Consider the following 14,047-nt stretch of genomic DNA (forward strand, 5'->3'; position numbering starts at 1 on the left):
AGTTTTAACTAATAAGACATTTCCCAGAGTGAAAAATCCAAGTTTACGGTGTCTTCCAGTAAAGCTATCTTTTAGTGGACAAGAATCTTTGTTTTACTTAGCAATAACAAATCTGAATTCTGTCTAGCTGCTTTCTCAAGCCAGATGTTATGATAGCTATAATCTATCCCCTGATAGTGTCTTATTTAACATCCGACTTCACTAACAGGCTCGTGAAGCTGTGGAAATGCGTGCTCAAGTAGAGAGAAAGATGGCTCAAAAAGAAAAAGAGAAACATGAAGAGAAACTGAGAGAAATGGCCCAGAAAGCTAGAGAGAGAAGAGCTGGGATCAAAACCCATGTGGAAAAAGGTATGACATTCTCATTACCAACTTGAACTTACTTGTAAGATATAGATATCATTCTAGAAATTCCCTATTGATTTTTACTGCATACAAAATTAGTATATACATATAAAATATATAGCTGTTTCAGAAATTGTGTGGAAATGAAAGTAACTTCTCACTAAGCTGAAGCAGCAAAAAATAAAGTATGTATTTAACTGTGTACCTTCAGTATGGGACTACTCTTGAAGTTTTTTAAGTTCTTGAGCCATGTACTTTTAAAAACTGCTTATTAACTTAAATATAGGCTTGATTTTCTCTTGTTCTATTTTTCTTGAAACTTCCAAAGAGAAATGAAGTCTCAAGTGAATAATTAGTTCCCCTACATGGTAAAATAACCCAGTTTTTCTATCTCATAGGCTAATATACCTCTAATCATTAAATCTATCCATGTTTTTTTCCCTTGCTTTGTTTAGTGGTCTGCACAGGTATGTTGATTCAGCTAGAGTGAGGAGAATAATATTAACTCAAGAAAATCGTGAGGGTGGTTTTTGTTTTATTAAGAAATCCTTGACTAGTACAATTTTATTCATTCAGTTCATATTGAAGATCTACATGCAGGGTTGGGGGGGGGCATGGAGAAGGTATAGCAGTGAACATTCTAGGGAATGTAGACAGACCCCCAAAAAAATCCTGTAATGTGTTAGAAGGTAATAACCACTATGGGAAAAAATAAAACAGGGAAGGGGGATGAAAGTGCCAGGAGAGCCCTAGCTGGCTTGGCTTAGTGGATAGAGTGTTGGCCTACGGACTGAAGGGTCGCGGGTTCAATTCCGGTCAAGGGCATGTGCCTGGGTTGTGGGCTCGAACCCCAGTAGGGGGCGTGCAGGAGGCAGCTGATCAATGATTCTCTCTCATCATTGATATTTCATTCTCTCTTTCCCTCTCCCTTCCTCTCTGAAATCAATAAATTATATATATTTTAAAAGTGTCAGGAGAGGGTAGTCACAATAGGCCTCACTTCTGAGATGCTAACATTAACCCAAAAACTTGAAGGAAGGAAGTAAGCCATGTGGATTTCTGGGAGAAGAGGATCCCAGATAGAAGGAACAGCAAGTGCAAAGGCCCTGAGTTGGGAATATGCCTGGTGTGTTCAAATAAAGCAGGGAGGCCAGTATGGCTGGATTGGAGTAAGAAAGAGTAGTAGGAGATGAGGTGTCAGAGTAGTTAGGTCAAATAGGAAGAGTAGTGTTCAAATGATGTTAGTCACTGTTAGGACATGGCTTTTACTTCAAGTAAGAAGGGGAGCAGTTGAAGGGTTTTGAACAGAGTGACATGATCTGACAGAAGGCTGTTGAATGGGCAGGGAAACCATTGGAAGGCTATTGCAATAATCCAGAGATGATGAGAGGTAGTGAAAACATGGTCGGATAGTTGATATATATTGCAATAATCCAGAGATGATGAGAGGTAGTGAAAACATGGTCGGATAGTTGATATATTTTGGAGGTAGAACTGACAAAATATGCTTATGGATTAGGTAGAAGTATGAGAGAAAAGGAGGAATCAAGGATGACTTCAAAACTTTTGACGTGAACAATGGGAACGATTGCGTCGCCATTTACTTATTGGGAAGACTGCAGGATAAAGAAGTTTGGGAGAGAAAGATTAGGAGTTTAGATGTGGACATGTTAAATTTTGAATGTAGGTATTGAGCAGGCTTTTGGTTACAAAAGTCTGGAGTTCAACTCTAAGGAAGTAACCAGGGTTTTAAGTAATAATCCACTTCCTTGAACCAGATATGAATGACTTACTGAGGCAAGATATAAATACCTGCCTGTTGTACACCTAACCACTGAAAGCAATTAGAAGTAAAAACCTCTTGTATCTGAGTTCTCTAAACTGATAAGAAAAAAACACAGCAGAACTGTTCTTGAGAAGTGAATTAAAATTTTGAAAAAGCTGTTGTTGTATATTAATAAAAACAAACATTTATTGAGTGCTTATTATGGCAGGCACCACTCTGAGCACTTTGCATGGATTGCCTAATATAATCCTACAGCAACCAGATGCAGTGGTACTATTATTGCCACTATTTTTATGGAGAAGGAGACTAAGACTCAGAGTTGTTAAGTAACCCACACAAGGTTACATTGCCAATCTGTTACAGAAATAGACTTTGAATCTTGACAGGCTGTTTCCAAAGCTCATGCTCTTAACTACACTATACCTTCAGACTGGAGATAATAGAGAAAATGAAGATAGACATAAAAACAGTAGATAGAGATCAAGATGCAACCAGCCCCTAGGGATCACAAGCAACCAGCCCCTATGGATCACAAGCAAAGGGTTCTTTATTCAAAGGCAACTGGTCTTTGAATATGTAAGGCTAAACTTGATACCGTTGTAATTAACTAGTTATTAATAATAGGAAAGAAGAAAAATAAAAGGCCAGATATTATAGACATGTCATTTGGGCAGCTTCGCCAGAAAGCTAAAACTTTATACTCCCCAGGGGGCCAACAAAGGAGAGATAGAAGCATGCCCAGTAAAATTGGGGTGACATAGGAAACTTGCTTACTGTCTTTCACACCTGAGAACAAAGATCATTGGCCAAAATGAGCATGGCCACAGCAAGGGTGTGAAATTTGGGATATTTAACCCCCTGAACAAAGGAGTTAGCTCTCTTGTGCTCTTTTGTTTTCGGGACCCTTGGGACTCTCTTATTGCACTCTCCTGCTTTTACCCACATGGCCCTGGGCCATGTGGACCTCCACACACAATGGATTAATGGACTGCAACTAGCCTGGTACTGTACTGGACCGGTCTTCAACATAGAAAGGAAATTTTGGACAGTGCTTTGCTTCTAGCTTTACTGAAATCCCAGCTACACTTCTATGAGGGGAATGTGACTTTAGAAATGATCCAAATAAAAATCACTTATTCTCAGAAAATTCTTTTTCTCAAAATATCATAAGGACTCCACCCCAAGCAGCATATAGTGAGGGAAAGGACCCTCTACTTTGAAAACAAACTTATACATAATTCTTTTTCCTAACATTTTATTACAAAAATTTTAAAACACATAGAAAAGTGGAAAGAATTATAAAACAAACACCGTTATCTCTACCACCTAGATTCTATATTAAAATTTCTTTTTAATAATTAACATAGCTAAATTTGCTTTCTCACATATCTACCCATCTCTTTATCTTTCAGTCCACCTTAATACTTTGATGCATTTTAAAATAAGTTAAAAGTATCAGTACACTTACCCCTAAATACTTAAGCTACATGCATGATTCTGGGATTCACATTCCAAAATTAAACCAATACTATTGGATTTAAAGTAATTGGAAGTAAAGTTGAAGGGGCTGAATGTGACTACAGTGAAGTTCATGGAATTGTCTAAGGTTAAAGATTATATTACCTTGTTTAAAATATTAATTGGTAATATAGTGGTGAAGTAATTTTCAACTCTGTCCACACAGAGGATGGGGAGGCACGTGAGAGGGATGAAATTCGGCATGACAGGCGGAAAGAGAGACAGCATGACCGGAATCTTTCCAGGGCAGCGCCTGATAAGAGGTAGGTGCTATTTGAGATAAATATGAATTATGAAGATTGGCCTTTGTGAACCTTTTAGAGAGGAGGTTTAGTCCACTAATACCAATTTTCTTCTCTTAGTTTGATGACTTAATAAATCAGCACTTACTTTCTTGCACCTAACTACTTACCTTGTCTTAGCAGAATTGACTATCCATGGAAGTAATCTTTTCTTCCATCGCCTTGTAGAGTCAGGTAGAATTGAGAATGATGGGAATAGAGAAAAGGAAATGCAGATCATGTTTGTGAGAAGAAGGTAATGGATAGGACTGTTCTGGTCTGTTCTTTTCCAATTTCAAATGGTGAGACAAATTTATTATGTGCCAGTTCCTTTAGACAGGAAATATAAGCTGTAATACCTTTATTGAGGGCCTTTTACATGCAGAGCACTCTATGAAGTACAATGGGGGAGAAAAGCAGGTTTTGTAAGAAGTGAAAATCGGCCACTTCTCATGAGCAGTTTCACTTAAAATTCAGAAAGGTAGAGCTATTATATAAAATGATGGATAAAAAAAATTTTTTTAATAAAATGAATTGGGAAAATTGACACAGCACTTTGTTTAAAATTAAAATATAGTTGACGTACAGAAAAAGCACTCTTAATAAGTACAGACTTGTATAGAACAAACTTGAAATAATGTAGGGATTGGTGAAGTTTGTGGTTCACCAAAGGTTTAGGACTGAAATTGCTGAAAAGTTGAAGAAATGCTGTCATATGGAGGTAAAATTCTGAATGAGAGTTAAATGCAAATATAAAACATCTTATTTCCAAATGAGCAGTTTTCAAGGCTCTCATCATCCTAAGAGCTGATACAATCCATTTTCCTCATTCATATCTTAAACACGAAAAAGAAGATTCCTGTTGGTGGTGGTGTTCATTTTTTAATGGCATATTTCATCTCTCTGGATAAGTGAAGTCATGGAGAAGCAGAAAATCTGAATTTAGAGTTGTGGTTAAATGTATAGTGAAGAAGAAAGAGGAATGAAGTATGAGAGTGTGCAGTTAATATACTTTTGGTCTGAAATTCCTAAGCTACAAAAATCAAAATAGCTCTGTACATAAATTGGACCATTTAAGTGGCTGAGAATTGAAAGCATAGGAAAGCTGTAAACTTGTGATTTAATGAAATCAGATTGTCTATAGAAGTCATTTTTAAGACCTGAGCTTCTAGCAAAATAAATGACGACAGTTACCATGGTTTCATTGCAATGTAGATTGCATTACATACTGAAACAGCAGGGGAATTAATCTGAATGTCGAAAATCATAATGAGTAATCCAGTCATGGATGTGTTTTCCTCAAAATTCTAATAGGATAAAATTACTAAATGTGGTTATGTAAAAAAACCTGATTCCAGCTTATTGAAAATGATTCGTGTGATACAATTAATTTGTATCCAGTCCTACCCATCCTCTTTTAATAATAGCAAATATAGACTGTAGCAGTTTCATATCTCAGCATGTATTGTAAGGTGCTTGTTTGTATTAAAGACTTCCGTGTCAAGAATGAATCTCTTAGCAATTCCTTCCAGCTAACAGGAGGGTCTAATTATAAAACCCTACCTACCTCTCCCAGTAATCATCTAGCTGAAATGCTGTTAAAGGGCTGCCAGCATTATCAGGGAATTATGCGTTTGCAGGGAATATGTTTGAGATATTAACAGGACATACACATTTCCTTAGCTTCTGAGATTGCTTATGTTTTTAAAATTGAAATTCAGCTTGTCTGTGAAGAGTTTTCAGTTAGTAACATTGTATTTTGAAACAGGTCGAAACTGCAGAGAAATGAAAATCGAGATATCAGTGAGGTCATTGCTCTTGGTGTGCCCAATCCTCGGACTTCCAATGAAGTTCAATATGACCAAAGGCTGTTCAACCAATCCAAGGTACAATAGAAATAGAGTTAATTTGCTCTGGCTGGTGTTGCTCGATGGTTAGAGCGTTGCCTGCACACCAAAGGGTCAAAGGTTCGATTCCTGGCCAAGGGCATGTACCTGGATTGCAGGTTCAATCGCTAGCCCGGTTGAGGCATGTACAGGAAGCAAGTAAATGATGTGTCTCTCTCACATCAATGTTTCTCTCTTCCTTCCCTCCTCCCCCCTCACCTTCTTCTCCCTTCTTTCCAATCTCTAAAAATCAATGAAAAAATATCCTCGGGTGAGGGTTAACACCCACAAAAAACATAGAGTTATCTTAAATATTGATATGAATACCAAACCTCTGGGAAAAGAAAATGAACATATAGATTTGGATCAACCTAACGCAGATGATAGAAAAAAATTGTAAGTTGCATATTATAACTTAAGAAAGAAAATGAAACAGCTCTGATTTTTACCTCTTACAATTAGCTAAGATTTGAGACATTAGTGGAAAAGAAAAGAAATTAGGTTATAAAACTTGGCTCTGGCCCTCGTCAGGTGGCTCAGTTAGGTGGAGCATTGTCCCGTACACCAAAAGTTCGCAGGTTTGCCCTAACCGGTTTGGCTCAGTGGATAGAGCATTGGCCTGCAGACTGAAGGATCCCAGGTTCAATTCCGGTCAAGGGCATGTACCTTGGTTGCGGGTACATCCCCAGTAGTGTGTGTGCAGGAGGCAGCTGATCAATGTTTCTTTCCCATTGATGTTTCTAACTCTCTAACCCTCTCCCTTCCTCTCTGTAAAAAATCAATAAAATATATTTAAAAAAAAAAAAAAGTTTGCAGGTTTGATCCTCCGTTGGGGCCCATATCAACTTTTCTCTCTCTCATTGGTTTCTCTCCCCTCCCTACCCTTACCCCTTCCTCTTCTCTATAAAAATCAATAAAAACATATCCTCAAGTGATGATTAAATAAAAAAAAATTTTAAGCAAGGTAGGTGCCTGCCCTCAAAATATGGGGGCGTGAGGGGGAGCTAGATATGCCTTTGTCCTCAAAGTCTACTGGAAAAGACAAGATTAATGTATATAAATAAAAACAAGACTGTGGTAAGAATATAAAAGTATAAAGTTCTGGGATATAGGGGGGAGGTTAATTATGACTGGGGAGTTTTTAAGATCTGAAGGTAGCATTTGAGTAAGTTCTAGTTAATAAGTTACTGGGTGCTTCTTATATTCCCAGCATTGTTCTAAGCCTTTTACTTGTATTATCTTATTTAATCCTTACAAAAACCCTATGAAGTCACACTATTATTACCTCTATTTGAAGATGAGGAAATTCTGACACATAGAGGTTTAGCTCGTAACTAATGGAACTCAGATTTCATTGATGAGCTGTCTTGATGTCAAAGCTTGTGTTCTTAAACACTATATGCAATGGCATTTTACCAGTCTGAGCAAAGGGGGTTAGGCACGAAAGCTCCACATAAGTAAATATTTGACAGTTACCCTTTACAACTTTAGGCTTAAATCACTTAAATTTTTCTAAATATATGGAATAAGTTTGTTGACTTAAGATTTTCATTGAGAGCCCTGTTATCTCATGCTATGATAGTGATGTTCTCTGGCAGTTAAGGGGCATATTATTACTCTGAATGGCATCAGATGTTTTATGGTACTTCCATCTTTTTGCCACTATGTCTATACAGATTCAAATTGTCAAGTAACTGCTTATACTAGAGTCCCCCAGTTTTAATGACTACTTTGCTAGTCAAACTTGTTAATGAGTACCTAATTTAAGCTAAGAACCCGAAGGTGATATGAACAAGTTTATGGACTTTTTAAATGAAGGTTGTTGAAAATGTGAGCTATAAATGAATGTAGTCAGATTCAACTTTTAATAAATTATAACATATACTTATAATGTTCTCTACAGGGCATGGACAGTGGTTTTGCAGGTGGAGAAGATGAAATTTACAATGTTTATGATCAAGCCTGGAGAGGTGGTAAAGATATGGCCCAGAATATTTACAGGCCCAGTAAAAATCTGGATAAAGACATGTATGGTGATGATCTAGAAGCCAGAATGAAGACCAACAGATACCAAGCAAACGGTTCAGTTTCAATGTTTGCATGAGTGCAAGTGAAGTAGTTTATAATTTGACTCTTTCTCTTTTTCCCTAGATTCGTTCCCGATAAGGAGTTTTCTGGTTCAGACCGTAGGCAAAGAGGTAGAGAAGGACCAGTTCAGTTTGAGGAAGATCCTTTTGGTTTGGACAAGTTCTTGGAAGAAGCCAAACAGCACGGTGGCTCTAAAAGACCCTCAGATAGCAGCCGCCCCAAGGAACATGAGCATGAAGGCAAAAAGAGGAGGAAGGAATAGATACACCTCTTCACAGTGAATGGACTATTACCCATAACCCTAATGATGCAAGTCATATGGGCAAACACTTTGTAAACGGGACAGAAAAAAACCAAATCTGGGGTCAGATCCCAGAACTACTTTTTATTACAGCAGAAAGCGGGGAATGGAAAATTCTACTTTGAACTATTTAGTTTTTTTAAAGAGTGGGTTGTGTTTGTGCTTCTCCCACCTTTTGGCATTTATAGAACATACTGCCCCATAAATGAAATTAAGACCACTTCCTTTTATGTGACGTTAGTACTTTGGGGTTAATATTTTGTGTAAGAATGACTGCTTGCTTATGAGTAAAGTTAACCCAACCACAGTGAGTAGAAGGATGTTCACCTATTGGAACTGTCCTGCCAAATGATGTATGCCCCTAATGTGCTCTGTTTTAATTTGGAGTGGGGAAAAGTAAGCGCTTGCTTGGTGCACCTATTTGTTTCAATTAAAAACATTTAGACAAAATTTTGTTTTGTTCCTTTATTTAATAGGTAGTAATAGTCTTAAAAATCTTTCTCTTCATCAGATGTTTGATCCCCTTGCAAAACTTTTGGTCTCTGAGCTTGAACATGGAGCTGAAAAAAAAAAAAAAATCAAGTAAGCACTGTAAAGAAAGCCAATGTCTGCAAAAACATTAAAACTGAAAACCCCTTAAGACTGCCTTTTTATTAGGAAGTCAGCACCAATAAGCCAAGAGGATGTTCTTTGTAAGACTCCCTGAATTTCAATTAAAAATTGTAAATTAGCCCAGCCTCAGTTGGTGGTCTGATGCACCAGGTCAACCAGTTCGATTCCCAGTCAGGGCACATGTGGACTCAGTCCCCAGTAGGGGGCATGCAGGAAGCAGCCAATTGGTGTTTCTATATATTTCTCCCTCTTCCTTCCTCTCTATGAAATCTATAAAAACATTTATTTAAAAAAATTGTAAATCAGTTTGACCCAAGGCCACATAATAAGTGGAAAAGCTAGAATTTCATCCTCTGATAAATAGGCTGCCGTTTCCACTGCTTGGTGTTATATATGCTTGCTACCCATTACCGAGTCTTCCTTACTTCCCTCCCCAGACCTTTTAGTACTGGGCACTCTACCACCACCACCATTCTTTAAAAGATCACCCCAAATCTCTGTCATTTCACACTTCTGACCTATTTCATTGATACACAGTAAGTACACGATATATAGAAAAATACTTACTTTTACTCCATCAATAACATGACTGTCATGTTGTAGTGCATTCTGAAGTTCTTCTTCTGAAGAAAAGTGAATCCAACCCATACCTCTGTGAAAGCCAGTCTCTTTGTCCTAAAAATTCAAAATGTAAGAAAATAATCATGAACTTGAGAAAGTTTCTATAAGCTCCAAATCAAACTACCAATGTTTTATTTGCCAAAATGGGATAACAGACATTTTAATGAATGTCAAAAACCTTGCTTTAGCCCAGCCCCTGTGGCTCAGTGGCTGAGCATCAACCCAGGAACCAGGAGGTCACTGGTTTGATTTCTGGTCTGGGCACATGCCTGGGTTGCAGGCTTGACCCCCAGTAGGGGGTGTGCAGGAGGCAGCCAATGGATGGTTCTTTCTAATCATTGGTATTTTCCTCCCTCCCTCTCTGAAATCAATAAAAAACAAAAACCTTGCTTTAATGGATATTCACTCTCCTAGTTACCCAAAGCTTAATCCCTACATTCATCTTAACACTAGAGGCCCGGTGCATGACATTCGTGCATTGGGGGTGGGGTGGGGGAGTAGGAGATGGTGTCCCTCAGCCTGACCTGTGCCCTCTCACAGTCCAGGACTCCTTGGGGGATATCTGACTGCTGGCTTAGGCCCGGACCTAAGCCGGCAGTCGGACATCCCCTGAGGGGTCCTTAGCGCTGCCATGGAGGCGGGAGAGGCTCCTGCCACCTCTGCCGTGCTCACCAGCTGTGAGCCCAGCTTCTGGCTGAGTGGCACTCTCCCTGTGGGAGCACACTCAGCTAGAAGCTGGGCTCACTGCTCCTTAGCGCTGCCTCGGAGGTGGGAGAGGCTCCCGCCACTGCTGCTGCACTCAGCTGTGAGTCCGGCTCTGGCTGAGCGGTGGTCCCCCTATGGGAGCACACTGACCATCAGAAGCAGCTCCTGTGTTGAGCAACTGCCCCCTGGTGATCAGTGTGCATCATCGTGACTGGTCGTTCCACCATCCAGTCAATTTGCATACTAGCCTTTTATTATATAGGATTCTCTGCTTTTTTGCCACCATTGGAGAAATATGAGAATGAGCTTCCTGTGCCATTCTAGATACAAATCACAGTAGCAGTAATAGTCAAAGGAAATTCTGATCACAAAAAGAAGTACTCTCCCTGTTTCTAACTTCCTCACTTCTAGAAACAAAATTTAAGCTTCAAAATCTTGTTATATTTCTGACACCAATCACCCTCATCACCACTACCATTATCGCCTGCTAAAAACAGTTAATTCTAGAAAGCCCACAGAAAAATTCAGCCCAGGATAAAGTAGAACAAATTATAGATTGATTTCTAAACCATCATGAGAAAGCAATGGGAATGTAATCAATATGAAAAGTTTTTTTAAAACGCACCCAACCTAATGAGGATAAAAATTAAAATAGATATTCTCTACCAATTTTATGATAAACTATCCTCTACGATCTCATTATTATAATACTGTAGCAGGCAGAATTCTAAGATGGCCCCATGATCCCCTTGTTACTCCCTGTATAATCCCCTCTGGTTGAGTGGAGGGGGAGCGGGGACACGGACCTGTACTATTCTAACTAAAAGAATACATGGCAAAAGTGATGGGAAGTTGCTCCCTTGATCAGGTTATATGGCAACGGTGATGGGGTGTGATAGAGTGTCAATCTGTGACTATATTATAAGACTTATCTTAGCACACTGAAGAAAGAAACTCCCTTGCTGACTTTGAGGAAGCAAGCTGCCATCTTGGGAAATAGCCTACAGAGAAGCCAGGAAACAAAAAACTGCAGGTAGTCCCTAGGACAGTGATGGCGAACCTATGAACTCATTTTTTTGGTTGATTTTTCTTTGTTAAATGGCATTTAAATATATAAAATAAATATCAAAAATGTAAGTCTTTGTTTTACTATGGTTGTAAATATCAAAAAATTTCTATATGTGACACGGCACCAGAGTTAAGTTGGGGTTTTTCAAAATGCTGACACGCCGAGCTCAAAAGGTTCGCCATCACTGCCCTAGGATCTGAGAGCAGCCTCCAGCTGAAAGCCAGCAAGAAAGCAAAAGCTCAGTCCCACAATTGAAAGACGACAACTGCCAAAACCTGTAGGAGCTTGGAAATCAATCTTCCCCAGTTGAGCCTCTGATGAGACGAAAGTCCCAGCTGACAGGCTGCAGTTATGTAGTCACTCAACAGAGGACTCAGCTAGAGTGTACCCAGAATCCTGATTTACAGAAACCGTGAGATAATATATATCCTTTTGAGCCACTAAGTTTGTGGTAATTTGTTCTGCAACAATAAAAAACTAGCACAAGCCCTCACTGGTTTGGTTTGGCTCAGTGGATAGAGCATTGGACTGCGGACTGGAAGGTCCCAGGTTCGATTCCAGTCAAGGGCACATGGTCGGGTTGCGGGTTTGATCCCTAGTAGGGGGCGTGCAGGAGGCAGCCAATCTGATACTCTCTCATCATTGACGTTTCTATCTCTCCCTCTTCCTTCCTCTCTGAAATCAATAAAAATGTATTTTTTTAAAAAATTAAAAAAAAAGAAAAGCTAGCACAAATGCCTAGGATATGGTGGTGGTGTTTTTTCACTTTTTAAAAAAATATATATTTTATTGATTTTTTTACAGAGAGGAAGGGAGAAGGATCGTTAGAAACATCAATGAGAGAGAAACATCGAAAAGCTGCCTCCTGCACACCCCCTACTGGGGATGTACCCCCAAACAAGGTACATGCCCTTGACCGGAATCAAACCTGGGACCCTTCAGTCCACAGGCTGACGCTCTATCCACTGAGCCAAACAGGCTAGGGCTGTTTTTTCACTTTTTAATCAGTATCACCCAAATTTTACCAACAAAGACTAAACAGCTTCACTCCATTAGACATACAGGTAAGTTGACATGCTTTGACAAAAACAAAACAAAAAAGGAATTAAAGAATAACATTAATACTTAAAAAAAACTCACAAAAGGTACAGTGCACTTTCGTATATGGCCAAACTGTGCAAAGTGTTCTCTCAGCTCACCTGTATAGGAAGAGAAAACATTGAAAGTAGTTAATGCATTTTGTATCCTCCATCCTAGATTGTAGATAGAAAGCAAAACGTGTCCTAGAACTCCAAACTTCTTGTGAACAGGAGCTACTTGGCATTTCCTGAAGCCTTAAGATTTAGGAGGCAGCTAAGGTGTTGACTATGAAGCTGTAATGTACCAGATTTGCGGAGGTGATGGGGTAGGGACATGGACTGATAAATTGCTGAGTTAACTGTAGTCTTCATCCCCAACAAATACCATCATACCAGACATTGTACTAAGTGCCTGCATTATAATCCCTATGAGAAGATCACATAGAAGACAATTACTACAAAGAGATTTCCAAATAAAATCTCAATTTACTTGCCTTTCATAATTTAAAGTTTACACTAAGTTAAATAATTGGTTTTCTAAAATTTGTTGAGTTGATCCTACCTACAACCTTCCTGCCTTATTTCCCATTGCTATATAGCAAATGAAATTCTGTGTATGCATGCTGTCACTTCCCATCTTTGCATGTCATTCTTTCTCCTTGACATGTCAGTAATCCTATCTCCTCCTGCCTAAACTGTAATTATCCTTCAAGACCCAGGCCAAATACATCCACTGAATATTATTTCATTGAGGTTCTACTGAAAGACAAGACAACATACAGTACCCTATGAGGTGGGTATGAGCAGTGGATAATGTTAAAGACCAAAAAACAACATGATCTCTTTCTCTCCTGAACTACAAGGCTTGTACTGTCTGATTTGCATTCATATTACTTGCTTATTTCCCCTAGTTCAGTGGTCGGCAAACTGCGGCTTGCATACCAACTTCTGCGCATGGGCCATGAAGTTTCAATTGCACTGTACATGTGCGCCTGCATGTGGTGTTTTGTGGAAGAGCCACACTCAAGGGGCCAAAGAGCCGCATGTGGCTCGCGAGCCGCAGTTTGCCGACCACTGCAGGCCTAGTTCATCTAACCTCATTGGTTCAACAACCACCTACACTTGTTTGTAAGCCTCCTCCCCTCTACCACTACAGTGAAAGCTCCTGAGTGTTGAGTCCACTATGCCCACAGTGAATGATACACAGTTGGGAAATATTTGCTAAATGAATAAATGTCTGCTAACCCTTCAACAACCCACAGAGACTAAATTTCTTAAGAGCTCTATAGTTGGTCAAACCAGTTGGCAAGATCAGAATCTCACAGAACATGTTACTGGAGGATAAACAAAACAGTGTTAAAAATACATGTCTTAAACCAGGTATTAAAGTTTTAGAAAACATTCACTTCCCAAACAAACCAGCTCTGCAAGATAAACCTTTCCCCAAATTAACTACAATTTTTTTGAAAAAACAGCTACAAGCACGAGGAACAATGCCTACCACATAATAGATACCCTTTAAATATTTGATGAATGAATGAACTGAGAGAGACTTTCAAAATTGAATGTTCTACAGACTCTCTTGGAGATTATATACTGAGTGGCCAGATTATTATGACCACCTGACATTTGTAGGCAAATTAGCTATAATTTCGTGCTGAAGTTGCTAGAGGGCCAGACCATTATAAATAGGGAAACAGGTTGTTTACCACGACAGTAGAAGTGATTTTTTTCTGAAGATATGGGTAAACAACGCG

General features: G+C 39.1%; 2 protein-coding genes across 2 annotated transcripts in view; one reads left to right on the plus strand and one right to left on the minus strand.

The window, feature by feature from the left end:
• SNW1 (SNW domain containing 1) overlaps positions 1-8,654 on the plus strand; it is a 39,091-nt gene extending 30,437 nt beyond the window's left edge. Inside the window, exons 10-14 of the mRNA XM_005860151.2 lie at positions 209-350; positions 3,815-3,911; positions 5,698-5,815; positions 7,719-7,882; positions 7,967-8,654. Of these exons, the coding sequence (XP_005860213.1) occupies positions 209-350; positions 3,815-3,911; positions 5,698-5,815; positions 7,719-7,882; positions 7,967-8,165 (720 nt within the window). The 3' untranslated portion in view covers positions 8,166-8,654. The remainder of the gene's footprint in view (positions 1-208; positions 351-3,814; positions 3,912-5,697; positions 5,816-7,718; positions 7,883-7,966) is intronic.
• Positions 8,655-14,047, minus strand: part of SLIRP (SRA stem-loop interacting RNA binding protein) — a 9,778-nt gene continuing 4,385 nt past the window's right edge. The window contains exons 2-4 of the mRNA XM_005860154.2: positions 12,352-12,410; positions 9,384-9,491; positions 8,655-8,764 (exon numbers count right to left, since the gene is read on the minus strand). Of these exons, the coding sequence (XP_005860216.1) occupies positions 8,693-8,764; positions 9,384-9,491; positions 12,352-12,410 (239 nt within the window). The 3' untranslated portion in view covers positions 8,655-8,692. The remainder of the gene's footprint in view (positions 8,765-9,383; positions 9,492-12,351; positions 12,411-14,047) is intronic.

The sequence above is a fragment of the Myotis brandtii genome, unplaced genomic scaffold (assembly GCF_000412655.1).
Source record: "Myotis brandtii unplaced genomic scaffold, ASM41265v1 scaffold132, whole genome shotgun sequence".
In the NCBI taxonomy this organism is placed as follows: Eukaryota; Metazoa; Chordata; class Mammalia; order Chiroptera; family Vespertilionidae; genus Myotis; species Myotis brandtii.